This window comes from Elephantulus edwardii, unplaced genomic scaffold (genome assembly GCF_000299155.1).
Source record: "Elephantulus edwardii isolate Elephantulus edwardi_28Jun2011 unplaced genomic scaffold, EleEdw1.0 scaffold00022, whole genome shotgun sequence".
Classification (NCBI taxonomy): Eukaryota; Metazoa; Chordata; class Mammalia; order Macroscelidea; family Macroscelididae; genus Elephantulus; species Elephantulus edwardii.
In genome coordinates, this window is record NW_006399772.1 from 21833328 (window position 1) to 21849194 (window position 15867).

General features: G+C 42.8%; 1 protein-coding gene across 1 annotated transcript in view; it reads left to right on the plus strand.

Moving 5' to 3' along the window:
* The window catches only part of ST7 (suppression of tumorigenicity 7), a 178039-nt gene that overhangs the window by 140044 nt on the left and 22128 nt on the right, over window positions 1-15867 (plus strand). The window contains exon 11 of the mRNA XM_006882665.1: window positions 11462-11612. Coding sequence (XP_006882727.1) covers window positions 11462-11612 — 151 coding nt within the window. The remainder of the gene's footprint in view (window positions 1-11461; window positions 11613-15867) is intronic.

The window sequence follows — 15867 nt, forward strand, 5'->3', positions numbered from 1 at the left end:
GCAGCTTGAACTTCTGCCTCCATCACCATAGGCTCTGGCTCAAATGCTATTTCATTAAATTCTTCTGTATCTGCCAATGTAGTTGATTAAATTTCCGTGGTTTTCATCAGATGAGGCCCATACGTATAATCACTTTATGATTTTTTTAGGAAATGTGTTTGCAGTGAGTACATTTTGATTGTGCAAAATTCTGTCATGTGACCCCCAGTCTCATTTTGCTAGATTTTCCCATCTATTCATCCTTCTAATTTTTACATTCCAATCTCCAGTTATTACTAGTGCATTTTGATTGCATTCAATCAACTTCAGACTGCAGACATTAATAGATGTTCTCAATTGCTTCATATTTGGCACTAGTGGTTGCATTATATATTTAAATAATCATATTTTTAGGTCTTCCTTGTATGCATGGGTATTATCCTATTACTTTGCACTTTAGGGTAGATGGTGAAATGTTCTTTTGACAAAAAATGCAATACTATTCCTCTCCAATTTTCCATTGCTAGCATAGTACACTATATGATTGTCTGATTCAAAATGGCCCAGACCAGTCCATTTCAGCAGGAGTGGCATCCCTTTCCTAAACAGTATGCCTCCAGAAACTCTGTGAACTTTGATAATTGTGGATAGTTGTAGAGGGGCTTCAGGCCTTTTGTTCATAGGGTTGCTACGAGTTGTGCTCGACTCGAAGGCAATCAACAACAACAACAATGTCTAGAATATATACCTTTGTGTTTCATCTCATTTTTAATTACTTGCAATTTTCCTAGATTCATACTTCATATGTTCCCTGTTCCAAATATTAGTGGAAATTTGTAGCCGTTTCTCCTCATTTTGTGTCATGCCTCATCAGCAAATGATGGACCTTCTAGAAACTGTAATTTCATGGAGATTTCAAGAGGCTTGAAGGAAACACCTAGTAATTGCATATGCTAATGCAGTGTCCACAGGACATTGTTAAAGTGATGGAAACTATTTCACGCAGGCACTGAGCTGTCCTCCCTTTGTATCTGGGAAAGCTGATTGACAGAGTATAAAATTGCTTTTTAATCCAATTTAGGAAACAAACTGTGTAGTAGGTTTTGGACTTTAAAAAGGCTTGAAGCGTGGAAGCAGAAACCCAGAATGCTCTGGCCTGATTGTCTATGGTATTGTATGTCAATGACACATTTCAGAAACAGTATTTCAATATAAATTTCTTTAATTGAGTAATAGTTTGTTCCAAGCTTTTTTTTTTTTATTCCAGTAAGGAAAATGTACTATGGAAATATTGCCGAAACAGAAATGAACAGAAGGACTCTCTCTTTAGAAAAGTGCTCTGCAAATGTCCCTTCCAGAGTCACCGTTCTCTTGGACCTCTTCTCTCACCACATCCTGTTTCCCCTCTCATCAGCATTTGCCCCAGCTTATCACGTGATGTATCGTGAGCCTTCTGGGCTCCATGACACTGAACTTGTGTGCTGTTCCCGTGTTATAGCACTTCTTCCCTCCCGTGAACTCTCCTGGGTTCACCATTCACCGTCATCCTCAATCTTGCCTCTGAGATCTCATGTCCTTTTACTGTCTTGGTCTCCAACAGGAGCACCCCAGCTTTTCTCTAGGCTCTAGATACATGCACCCATCTCTCAGGGATCTTCTACAGACCCTTTAGACTGGTTTGGCCACCTTACGGCTTCTAAGCCTCTTCTGCTGTCTTTGTCCCAACCAGTGGCCTCGTATTCTGGTTTCCTAAGCTATGCATGTGACAATCATCTTTGATTTGTTCTCCTGCCCTCAGTGCTGTCTGGTGCTGTCTTCTCCTGGTGCCTCCCCTCCCCGCTTCAGCCAGGTTCTAGCCCACTAGACCTTCTCATTCTCAGACTATAGACTTCCCAGGGGAGCCCAAGGCCACCCACCCATTCCTTTCAAGGACTCACTTCCCACTCCCCCTTCTGTGGTAGTTTTCCAGAAAACCTGAAGATTTCCTCAGATTTCTCTATAGTCTCTCCCTAGGTTCACCCACAGCTCCCACCCCCCCCTTTCAGAGTCACTATTTGGTTTTCAATTTCTTTTTACCCCCTTTGAACAAACAAGTTTGCAGACCACTGTGTAACTGTGGAAAGGTCATGCTCTGCAACATGTCACAGAAGACCTCTCACAGGCTGCTCTTCACGCTCTTGGGGAATGACAATGAACTCGAGTTCAAGTGCAGGCTCCTAAATACTACTGTACAACCTTGAGCAAGTTCCTTCCCAAAGCCTCCACTCTCCCATCTGTGAAATGGAAGGAAGTGGTCAGAGGAGTACCTGAGAATCTGAGCACTCACCCAGGCCCCCAGACCCTGAAGACCCCAGGTCCCCAGGCACAATTGTGTCCTTGATGCTGGGTATCACTCCCTAGGCTTTTCCCTGGCCCTACTCCGTCCTCTTGGAATAGCTAATTCTTGCTCACTTAATTAAATTTGGATCAATCTTATGTAACTCTGGTGGTGTGCTGTGGTACCTATTCCCACTTGCAACAAAGGATCATAGACACAAAACACGTCTGTTTGTGCTTTATTTCTGTTGTTTGCTTTTGATGCTTTTAAATGGAAGTTTAGGATGATGATCACTTATGACTCAGGGATAAGGAGTTGAGCTGCCAACCTTAAGGCCCTTGGTTCAAATCCACCAGTTGCTCCATGGGAAAAAGACAATTTCTCTTCCCATGAGATATACAGACTGAAAAATCTACTGGAACGTCAGCTTGAGTTGGCTCCAACTTGATAGAAGCAATGGAAGTTTAGGAAAAAGTTTGTATTTTATATACACATATATAAATACATGTGTAAATGTATACATAGATGCATACATATGTTCACAGAACAACACAAAGTGCTTATAAGACAAAATTTAGGGGAGAAAAGTGTGGCAATGAATGAATGGAAATCCAAAACCTCAATCAATAAACAAACAAACAAATAATTGGTTTTGTTGTCAGGTACTTTCCAGGCAACTATGACTCATAATGACCCGAGGAACAACAGAACTGAACCTTGGCTATCCAAACAGATAATGTTGTCAGTGGTTATCCAAACATAATGTTGTCAGTGGTGTGTACAGGGCTTTGGGTTCACAGAGCAACTGCTTACCACCAAGCCACAAGAGTTTCCTCCAAATAGAAAATAATCACATAATAATATGAGTGGCATATAAGGCAATACACAATAAAGGGGTTATCAGGATTATTAATATTAGTGCAATACTATAAAGAAAGGGGAGACATTAAGAAGTGCACAAGAAACACAATCAACAGTAGATATATATGGAGAGATAGATAGAGAGATATAGATAAAGATTAGATATAGATATAGATGTAGAAGTAGATATATCGATAGTAGAGATAGAGACAGAGACAGAGATAGATATATAGATGATATAGATATATACATATAGATATACAGACAGATATAGAACTAGAGATAGAGAGCTAGATCTAGATATATAGATGTAGATGATACAGAGATAGAGATATAGACAGGTAGCTAAGACAAACATATTCATAGAAATGATAATTACAGGGGAAAACTAAGAAAATGTCCTTATATTGTGGATATTGTAATCACTGTTATGAAATAAAATGTATATGAAAAAAAAGACAAAATTTAGGAAACACAGAAAGAACACAAAGGAAACTACTTACTTAGGTTATCCATTATTTAGCCACCATTAATGTTTAGTTGAAATAGTGGCCGTTATTAATGTTTAGTCAAGGGGTTGTGGTGGTCTCAGTGGTAAAGAGCTGCACTGCCAACCTGAAGGCATGCGGTTCAAATCCACCCGCTGTTTTTCAGGAGTAAGATGGGCAATTTCCTCCCGTGCAATGATACTGTCTCTGAAAACTCACTGGAGGGTCAGGTCTGAGTCGGTTCTGACTCATGGCTACACAATGTTTAGTTGGTGACTTTCCAATGCTCTTTTATTTTTATTTTATATTGGTTTGCTTACAAAGTTTATATACATTGTGTTTCACACTATCCTTCATTCACATTGTGTTTCATAAAATCATTCCTATTCATTATGCTCTATAAAATTAGTGTCCATTGAACTGTGCCCACCATTACCCTCTTTCCAGATCCCCACCATGTATGTCCCATTTCATTTACCCCTCTTTTTCCTATGCACCAAATTGCGCCACCTTGTGATTTCCTTCCTGCCTGTCTTTACCCCTCTGCTTCCACCCTCCCCCCTCTGCCTTGGATTCTCATACACGTTTGACTAGTTCTCTTTCTATTCCTATAATAATGGTCTTATGCAGTATTTGTCCTTATGAGACTGAGTTCGTTCACTCAGCAGAATTCCATCCAGTACCTCCCAAGTTGTGTAGTAGTAATTTTCACAATTGTTGCTCCTGAGTGCTGCCTAGTATTCCATCCTGTGAATGTACCACAGTTTCTTAGTTTATTCGATTGTGGTTGGATATTTGAACTGTTTCTGTGTTCTTATAATGGTGAATAATGCTCCTGTGAACATTGGTATACAAATATCCATTTATGTCCTAGTTCTAATGTTGGGAGGGGGTTGGCATATTCGTAGCAGTGGAATAGATGGGTCTTATGTAATTTCTATGTTCAGCTTTTTGAGGAGTTGTCAATCTGCCTTCCAGAGTAGTTGTACCATTTTACTATCCCACCAACAATGTATAAGAGTTCTTATTTCGCCACATCCTCTCCAACATTTATTGCTTACTGTTCTGTGAAATTTTGCCATGACTACTGGTATGAGATAGTATCTCATTGTGGTTTTTGGTTTGTTTTTTTTATTTAAATTTTATTAGTTTTAATGAAAATTTACAGAGATTTTGGGTTTTCATTCATTCATTGTTGCACTGTTTTCTCCACCCTCATCCCCAGTTCGTTCTTCTTCCCCCCTCCATGTCTGTTTTAATTGTCCAATTGCTACAGTGCTTGTCAAAGTCAGTTCTGATTAATCTCCTTTGTCAGTGTGTCCCTTGCCATTCTCTATCACTCCTCCCTGAGAGAGACTTCACCCTGATTCATAAGTAAAAGGGGATGGCGTATTCTCTTAGCTACTTCCTGCTGGAAAGCGATGCTGTGGGTTTCAGGGTGAATGTCTTCTCTCACTACTCTAAAGGGCCCCTTTGGCAGTAGGAAACACATAGACTATTATGGAGATTGATTTTGGAGTTTAGATGCACTGTTATCAATTGTGCTTAGCCGTACATGTTCATATCCTTGAAGATGTATCATGGAAGTGTTGCAGCCTAGAAGATACAAATTTAACTAACAAGTTAAAAGTGCATGAGTCAAAAATTGAAAAGCAATAATATTCTGAGTAGAGGTTCTAATAGTGGCACAAATCAAGTTACAGAGGTGAGGTGGTTCCATTGCCATCCTTACTCTAACTTAATTCTTTTTTTTTAAATTTAAATTTGTTATTAATTTCAGTGAAAATTTACAGAGGCTTTGGATTTCCATTCATTCATTGTTGTAGATTTGTCCCCTCCCAAGGCTCCCCCCCCACCAGACATTACCCTCTTGGAAAAGTAAAAGAAAAGATTCTTTCATTATTTTACAAACCTTCCCCCAGGTCCACTCCACCATGTAGCCATCGCTCTAGACTCCTGTCATGACAGAAATACCTAATCATATATCTCTTTTAAACAGTTTTCTCCCTCCTCTGTTTCAGTGCAGTATACATTATTGAACCCATCTTACTCAGTCTCTCCCCAATGCCAAGGACAGTCCCATTCTACAACAGTGGCACCATGCAATATTTGTCCCTTTGTGACTGGGATATTTCACTCAGCATAATGTTCTCCAGAGTCAACCATTTTGAGTAATATTGCATGAGTTCCTTGTTTTTTAATGCAGCATAGTATTCCATTGTGCGAATATACCACAGCTTCTCTAGCCATTCGTTTGTTGATGGGCACTTAGGTTGTTTCCAACTCCTTGCTATTGTGAACAAAGCTGCAATAAACATGGGTGTGCATATATCTGCTTGGGTGCTCATTGTGGTTTTGATTTGCATCTCTCTTATTGCCAGTGATTTTGAGCATTTTTTCATGTGTCTATTGGCCATCCAAATGTCTTCTTCTGTAAAATGTCTTTCCATGTCTTTTGCCCATTTTGTAATTGGGTTATCAGTCTTTAACTTGTGGAGACCCTGTAGGATTCTGTGAACTTTTATTATGAGACCTTTGTCTGAGATGGTATTGTTAGATGCTTTTTCCCCAGTCAGTAGGTTTTCTTTTCACCTTGGTCAGTGCTTTTTTTAATACTTACATAAACATTTTTATTACCTAAATCACAATTTTTGGTATACATTATATAATAGAGGTTTTTTCCTCATTTTTGTTATAAACTTTCTCCTGTGCTAATACATATTTTTCTACTATCTGATTTTTGGAGCACCTTGATAGCCATCATCTACAGATACTATCATTTTATTAAGTGTGTGTTTTCTGTATTCACATTATTTTTGCTAATGGTTTTCATATAATTTTTCCTGTTGCTGGTATTGAAAATTCTAAAAAGTGGTACCAGTTAATTCCTTAGAGTTAATATTTATGGGAAAGATAATGGTAGGGGCGTTTTTTCACTCAGATTATAGAATGATAAGACCTTATTTAGCTGGATACACAAACAGTCACATGGAGCCCGAGGCTGGATCCCTTGGGCCCTTTTCCTAACAGATGAACCAGGTGCCCTGATCACCTCCATCACCAGTCACCAGGCTTGCTCATACCCAGAGGCCGAAGCCCTCAGCTCTTGTCTGTACATTCTGACCTTCGTATGTTCCCATCCTGTGCATAAGGGAGTAGATCCTGACACATATGGATTTTGAGAAGTTGCTTCCGAAATCCTTACAAGTTCTATACTTTGAGATCAGTGCAATTTCAGCATCCAGGAGGGAAGTTAGAGGCAAGATAACTCAGAATCCTGGCTGAGCTAATAGAAGCCAAATAATTCTTACAGACAGGCAGAGAGCGTTCCCTGATTTGAGAGCCACACTTACTCTAATTGATTTGTGCATAGTTGTGGATAGAGATCTGCCCTCTTCCATTTATTTTTCTCTTGACAAGTAAGATGTGAAATGTTGTTCCATGCCTTTCTAATTTAACTGTTGCACATGTTGAGAACTGATCTTGCCAGCCATTTCAAGCCCAGCCAAAAACATAACACATTGTTGTTATTAGCTTTTGTCATTTGGTCAGGGCCAACATTGTGTTTGGAACTATACAAGGGTATAAATCTCCTTTATAAGCATAACCTGCCATAAAACAGATACGATGAGAGGGCAGCTAAGTTTCTGTGGCGAGTTGCTCTGGTTAGATTCGTGGTGCTGATTTCTAGACCAGGGATGCTGTGTTTTTGCACTTAGCACACCCAGGCAATGCATAGAATGTGCATAGGAAGCCAAGTGAAAAAAAGGGGGTTATACTGTTTGGGGAGGAGCAAAGTGTAGCTTGCATGTTATTTGTATAAAACTGAGGTGCATATTTTGAGGACTTCTTGGAAGATTTCTGCTTAGGTAAATCTTTCATTCTTGCTGATGAAGCTTTTATGTGCAAGGCACTGTGAGATGAGCATGAGGAGGTATTTGTTGTTGTTGTTGTTATGTGCCGTTGAGTCGTTTGCGACTCATAGTGACCCTATGCACAACAGCCCTAAACCCTGCTCTATCCTGCACCAACCGCACTGCCTCTGACACACCCTGGGAGGTCCTACGGTCGAGCTGGAGTGAACAGCTCATGGATAACTAATATAAAGCAGTGAGTGAAAGGTACCCATACACGCAGAAGAGGGGAGCCCCAAGGAGAAGCAGCATTACCTCACAGCCCACACTGGGGGCTGCTCCCTGTGTCCTTGAAGCCATATGTACCCCATCAGCTTCTACAGGCTGAGGTAGATGTTATTATTTTCTAAAGTATGTAGCTACTCTGGTGGCCAGTAGAGTACTTAAATGAATGCTTGTTTTATTACATTTGTGGTAGCTTTTGCTTTGGTGTATGCTTTCAATTGATGGATACTGATACCTCCTTTTCTGGGCCTCTGTAATTTTATTTTATTTTTATGTTAAAAATTGGTCCAGTTAACTTGAAAGCCTGGAAACTATTGTCTTTATCAGTGCTCTCCGATAGAAGAACATTCTGTGATAATAGAAATGTGCTCTCCATTGTCTGCCATGGTGGTCATTAGTCATCCCCTGCAGTCCAAAGGACTTGAAATGTGGCTAGTGGGACTGAGGAACTGCATGTTTACATCTTTATTTCTTTTTCATTTAAATAGCTACAGTGATAGAGGTTATAGTGTTAAACCACTCAGGTGAACTCCGCTACACTATACTCTCGTAGGTGGCTACTAGGCTCACTTCCTCTCTTCCCACCGCCCCTAATCTGGAAAGTTCTTTAGGTCCTGGGAAGAGCTCTCCTAAATACGTATCAATACCATATTGAAGATCTTTCCTAACTGCCGAAATAAACTGGCAGCTTACACTTTTGTGTTTGTTTTTTTTTTAAATTTTATTGTTTTTTTTGTGCATTGTACTGTCAAATCAGATCTGACTGGTACAGGAGGAGATTGCCCCTCCTTCTCCAGCAGAGCATCTGGTGGATTCAAACCAGGTACATCTGGGATTGCAGTGCAGCTTCTTGCCACTAGGCCACCAGAGAGCTCTTTTTTGTTTTAACCACCATCCAATTCCCAGAGGCCCTGATGGTATTTTTATCTAGTTGGAACACATGAGATCATTGTTCTTATTTTTATTTTCTCAAGTCATACATAATTCTTCTTTAAAATTGTGTTCTTTTAGAAGCAAAATGGCTGTACACAAGGACTGGTGTTAGGCCCTGCCCAGTTGGAACCCATGTGACAGTCCCATGAGCTCGACTAGGCTGTCGTCTTTTCAGAGCAGATCAACAGCTCCTGCTCCTGCATAGCCTCAGGGTAGTTTTGAACTGCCAACCTTTCACTAGCTGTCACCTTTGCATTACCAAGCTCAACTCCATTCATTACCGTCAAGTCAAAGCTTGACAAGTGTTGACTCTCCCGAGGCTGTATATTGTACAGAAGGAAATTACCCATCTTTCTCCTTCAAAGCAGCTAGTGGATTTGAACCACTCGCCTTTAGGTGGGTAGCACAACTCCTACTCACTAGGCCAATGGATCTTCCTTCTTCACTACCAGAATTGTTTACATTCAGAAACCAAAATTACTTTAGGATGCTTGAGAAGTGAGAAAGTTCACTCTTTACTCTGATTTTGCAGATAGTTGTTGAGGTTGACCACATGGTCTTCCCTCTCTAACAAAATTTATTATGTTAATTAAGCTTGATTAATTAAATAATTAACGTATTACATAGCACTTTACAGATTATCTATCTTTCTCCTGGCCTCTAGCCTCAGGGTCTTTTAAGACTATCACAGTGTGTGGCAAAGTACATTATAACGGCTTCGATTAAAATCCATCTTTTATGTTTTTATTACCCTTGATCTTCATTATAAATATAGTGCTAGTTCAGTTACTAGCGATTTCTCTGTTACTTTTCCCACTAAGTTTTTGTCTTGGGCTGCTTTGCAAGATGTAGGAAGGAGTAACTTGTAGAATTCAGAAGGCCAAATGCCCAGAAGTCTCTTCGAGCTCATGCTTGAAGACTTTCCATCAATATAGTAAACATATTTCCCAGGCCAGTGGGTGGTGGGGGTGGGTACCGGGATGTAGGAAGCCCACCAGGAGTGCTTGCACCCCCTGTCCCAAGTGTGACGACCGGGCATGATTCTTGAGCTGCCTGCTAGGTGTCTCTCTCACCTCCTAACTCTCCCTACTTGGAGGCCAGAAGCTGGGCCAGTTCTCCAAGAACCAAGGTGCAGGCTAGGTTGTCCGCTGCAGAATCAAGAACTCAGTGTCTTCCCTCACCTCCCGCCTTCTGCTGGGCTTCACACTCCACCGATGGGACCTCTGGGCTCCTGGATAATGCCTATGGGGTATGTGCCCTAGATGATAGTGAAAAGGAGTGGTAGTTGAACCATAATCTCCAGTCTTGTAACAGGATACCTCTACCCTTTCTTTTCATTTGTACGGTTTAAACAACAGGCAGCAGATTTTGACATTAACATTTTGGAACATCTCATGGCACTTCCTTTTGCTGTTCTTTAATTAAACACATTCCTCTATCACCTGTTAATCTCTATTTTAAAGGGGACACGTGGGGGTGGTGGAGGAGAAAGTCATGTGTAAATATCTGTTTCCTCTGTGTGGGGGTGGGGTGGGGTGTGTGTGTGTGTGTGCACTAGAGATGAATCAGGGAGGGAGCACAGGAAGAATGTTAGCCTTCCCCCCCCCCCTTTTCTTAATTTTTTTTCTTGTACCGTCAAATCAGATCTGACTGATAGAGGAGGAAACTGTCCCTCCTTCTCCAGCAGAGCATCTGGTGGATTCAAACCACGCACCTCTGGGATTGCAGTGCAGCTTCGTGCCACTAGGCCACCAGAACTCCCTAAGAATGTTAGCTTTAAAGAGAGGTTGACATTTGCAAATTTTTTTCAAACTGTTACATTTGCTCTCCTTTCTATAGTAAACTGGAAAGTTGCTTAGTCTCATCTGAGTTCCAAGAAAAACGGACAGTGGTTTTTAACTTACTCACCTCCCTCTTTTGTAGGAGGTAGTAGCAAAGATCCTTAAGCTAAGAACCCTCAGGCTTTGAGAAGTTCTAGGAGCACATTACTGTTTGGGTTCCATCTTCCTCCTTTCCCTGGGGACATCCTGCCCCCCCCACACACACGCTCTTCCTGCCATGCAGTCAGGCCTCCACACCCACACCCTCCTGCTTCTGAGAAGCACTAAGTGTCCCTCCTTCCTCATAGAATTAGTTTCTTCTCCTTCGTAGATCTGTACAGACACAACAAAGAGCAACCCCATTGTATTGCTGCTAACCAAAAGGTTGTCAGTTCAAATACACTAAGTGCCTGACAGGAGAAAGATGGACACTCTTGGAGCCTCTGAATCCCAGGGAAGCACTGCCGTGGATCGGAATGAACTCAACAGCATGGGGGTCGACTTTGGGGTTTTCCCCTCGTTAGCTCCAGTGTCTGTTCTGCGGTTGGTTTAGTCATTTGACTTTTTAACCTTCATGTGTCCCTTTTATATATTTTAATTCAGGTTAAGAAATCAGGCCAAATAACGGTGTCTTTGGAGTTTTCCTTTCTGTTGTTTGAAACTCTCCCTGTTTCTTTGATTAGAGTATCTTGGGCTGCAGGCCTCTGATCTTCACTGTAGGAAACTAGTACGAAACTAATCATCTGTCAGCAAAATTTGGATTGCTGGGTGTTTTTGTAATTACCTGCAAATGTAGTAAGAAGGTTGCCGGTTTGATGAAATGCTTGTGAATGATGGCTTTAGGGAAATCAACTCTAAATTTTCAATATTGAATTCCAAATTGCTATGTATTAACACATCTGCCTCCTGCCTTTTTTATTTCAGTACCTACTAGAAATGAAAAGCCTAATCCTCCCCCCAGAACATATCCTGAAGAGAGGAGATAGTGAAGCAATAGCATATGCGTTCTTTCATCTCGCTCACTGGAAGAGGGTGGAAGGAGCGTTGAATCTCTTGCACTGTACGTGGGAAGGCAGTAAGTAATTTTCTTTCTTTGAAACGTTTCTTAAGAGTGTGGCAAGCTGTTGGGGCTGTTTTTACCCCAAGTGCTCATGCTGAATGGCAAAGAGTTGCACACTTAGACTCTGCTCTGCACAATGACTCATCTCTGAAAGGCGACCAACTGCTTGGACTCTCCGGCCCTCTCTGGGTGGTGGGGACTATTCTGGTGGAACCATCTATCTAACTCAAGAAGACCTTAGGTTCTTAAAATGGATTGTTTGAAGCCAACATTGTTCCAACAGGGGACCTTCTGCCATTCAGGAAAGCCCTCTTTGAGAACCTCTGGCATCCCAGGAATCGCTGGTGTGGGGTTAGGCTGGGTGCTGGGCTCTGCTTACTACTTTGTGACAATCACTATTGGAGGATTGGCCAAAGAGCCACAGTTGTCCTGCCGCAGGTCTGGGTTGGCCATATGTGAAGGAGCTCCAGATAAGAGCTTGGTGGGAGGTGTAGCAATTCCTTATAAATAAATGCCGTTTGGATGAGTGTGGGAATAAATACATCCAAGTATAGACACCATAAGAGCCCTAGTGGTGTCATGGTTAAGCACTGGCTATTAACGGAAAGAGAGGTCATCAGTTTGACTCCATCGGCTCCTCCACAGGAGAAAGATGGTCTGCTCCAGTAAAGATCTGTAGACTTGGAATCCCTATGGGACAGTTGGACCCTGGCTTATAGGGTCACTGTGAGTCTACCCACGGATGGGATTAACTCAGCGGCAGTGTCCAGTGGGTGTGTTAGCCACAAATAACATCATCCCGGCTGCGCAGGGAGGAGGCGTTCTCATGGGGTGAACATGTTCTGTACCCTGCAGCAGAGAAGTCTTTTATCCACTTACGAGGTGTTATTGCTGTTGTTATATACCATCTAGCTAGAACCAACCCACAGCTGGCCCTCCAGAGTCTTCAGAGGAATGTAATTCCATGAGAAGAGATTACCCATCTTTCTCCCAGGGAGTAGCTGGTGGGTTTAAACCCTGTGCCCTCTGGTTGGCAGTGCAGCTTCTTACCACTAGGCCACCAGAGCTCTCATATGTGCAGTTGTTAATGTTAGGTGCCAATAAGTCAATTACAACATGTAATGATGCCATGAATGACAGACATGAACCCTGTCCTATCCTGTGCCATTCTCACCAACACACTTGAGCCCATTGCTGCAGTCACCGTGTCAATCCATCTTGTTGAGGGTCTTCCTCTCTTTCCCTCTCCACCTTTCCAAGCGTGCTGTCCCTTTCTAAGGAACAGCTTCTCCTAGCAGCATGGGGTTGTTATTCAGAAGGGGGGGGGTCTGTGGAGTGGAGCAGCCATGGTTAAATGATGGGCCAGATGAGATTTGAACAGTGTCTTGAAGAACTAAGACAGCATTCTAAACAGAGGACATTGTGTGAAGAAATGCGAAGTGGTGGGACTGTGCCGAAGAATATAAATTTTAAAAAGGACCTAAGTCTGGAGATTATTAGGCAACATGTCCTTTAACACACTGCTATCGTTAATTTAAGCAAAACAAGCACAGAATGTGGCGTGTTTTCAGTTGGGGCTTTTTTCCCTACTTCTCATGGGGAATCAAAACACAAGAGTCCCCTGATATTTTCCCTCAGTTCACCCCTGTTCTGATCAGCCTTCTAGATGAGTGTCTTTTCAGCCCCTTCACTCTGTGTCTCTCTGCCCCTTTCATCTCCATTCTGAGAATGTGAGGCTCCTCCTTGTGCCCGCCCTTCCTTAACCCCGCAGGAGTCCAAGTGGGCACAGAAACCCCAGTGGGGGTAGAGCCGACTTGGGGACAGCAGAATGGACCGTGGCAAATGTGAATTGACAGAGAGGGCACTCCACTGAGTACACGTTTTATGTTCAGTTGTTGTGGAAAAGATTCCTTTCGAGAATGACTAGCAAGTCTACTTATATAATTTACTACTTATAACTTGAAGGCTGTTGATTTGACTGATGCTGCCACCTTCATGTCTGTTGGTGTAACAGTGTATTCCAGCTGTGCCCCTTGGCCCACCCTGGCAGTTGTATACCGGCAGCCCCAGGGGTAGGACTATTAGGAAGACCTACAAACAACCTCTTCCTGTGTTTTTCAGTGGAATTTGTGAATTACAGCAGGTGTGAATGGTTCTAACTGAGCCAAGTTTAGTTCATAGTAGGTCAAGGGTCAGGCTGACTTAAAGCTCAGCCCTTCAAACCTACTAGCTGCTCCACAGGAGAAATTGAGGGCAGCTCCTTCGGTATAGATTTACAGCTCTGAGGATGCTATGTCGGGTTATTGTGAGTCAGCACTCACCATGTCAATGGGTTTCGTCAACAATTCATTTCCATCGAGTGGGAAGGGACTCACAGCTGACCCTCCAGTGGCTGTGAACCCCATGGGAGGAGATCTCCACCAGCAGAACTCCTTGGATGTGATAGTTGTTAGTATTCATGCGCTGTAATTTCAGTTTAGTACACAGAAGAGCCCTGGTGGTGTAGTGGGTTAGGCAGTGGGCTGCAAGCTAAAAAATCCACAGTTTGAATCTGTCTGCAGCTCTATGGGAGAAAGACAAGGCTGGCTGCTCCTGGAGAGATTTGCAGCTTTGGAAACCTACAGGGGGGGGTGGGCTGTGTTCTACTCTGTCCTGGAGGGTTCAGAGTCAGCATCAACTCAATACAATGGGTTTGGGATGGTGAATGTTAGTGCAAAAAGTGTCTGAAAGCCTTTTCTGTGATTTGGAAGTTGCAAAGTGCAGTAAGTAAAGGTTATTTTAGTGAAAAATTTACTGCAAACGTAAGTTGGTTCAGTTCTTTCAAAGTGAGACGAATTTACATAGCATTAAAGGACACGTAGGAACTGTGAGCTGGCCATGAATCTGACCGTCATGACCTGGGGACTGCTCATACCCTGGGTCTGTTCAGCAGAGCAGCACGCCATGCTCCAGGCACATGTGGACAAGTAGGAGTCCCTCTAACTCGAGCTTCTTGAAGCATGTGACTGTTCTAACCAGAAGTGAGAAGGAATTTTTAAGTAGGGGTGAGGAAAAAAGACCGAAAATGCCAGGCTGGGTGGGACGATAGAGGCCTGTCCTGGTGGCAGTGGTAGGTATCGTAGAGTTGGAACCAGCTCACAGCTCACCCACTATTGAGTTCTCAGAGGCAGTAAATGGCATGAAACTGGCTTGCTTTCTCCTGAAGAGATTTGAAATGACCTGCCTTTGAGTTGGCTGTTCAGCTCCTTACCCCTAAACCACCAGAGCTTCTTTCTGGTGTTAGTTGTATACGAAATTAAAGGGACAAATTGCCTCACAAAATAAGAATGCATTTATATACTGGCATCTTGGAAATTTCATAGTGGAAGCTAATCAATTGGCTATTAGGAGTTCAAGTTAAAAATCTTATAGAAAAGGCTTCAAGCAGTGGCTGGGAGGGACTTGGGGTGAGAAGGTTAGAAACATCATGTTAAGAATGGAACAACCATAATAACCTTAAATCCTGTGAGGAATAATTGGACGTTCTCTTTGGAAATAATTACCCATGTAATCAGGCTCAAGCACAGCAGAGACTGTAGGGGTGACATGGGGCCGGACAGTTGTGCATAGGGGTCCCTGTGAGTCAGAACTGACTGGAAACCACCTGACAACAACACCATCCAGTAACAATGCGGAGACGCCCTGCATCAGCTGGGCGGACAAGGAGACTAGAGGACCCACGTTACACCGGCAGAATGTTCCACGTAGGCAAGAAGAAGAGGAGCAATACGACAAGGCGGTGAGGAGACTGGGCCCCTGCCCGTTAACCTGATCACTTAAGAAGGTCTTGCATCCTCTGTTGGTAGAACCAGGATGTCACCCCAAGTGCCCCTTTTCTTCTTAAGTAGAAAGGCCTTGGAGGGTTTCCAGGACTGTCTCATCTTTCTCTCTCGAGATGGTTTCTAACCTCCAGTGTTTTAGTTAGCAGTTAAATGCCTTAAGCACGGCACCACCAGAACACCACTCAAAAAACTCAACTCCTTGCCGTGGAGTCAGAACGGACCCATCGCCAACCTTTCAGTGAGTTTCTGAGACAGTAAATGAAATGAGAGGAGATTACCCGTCTGTCTTCCGTGGAGCTGCTGCTGGATTCGAACCATAGTCCAAAAGAGAGGCATGGCCTTTGGGTTAGCAGTGCAGCTCCCTCTGAACGACACCACCAGCACTCCCTGAGAGCCCCTGTCAACTCAACCCAGTGCTGTGATGTCTAAACCAAATCCTTGCGGATCCC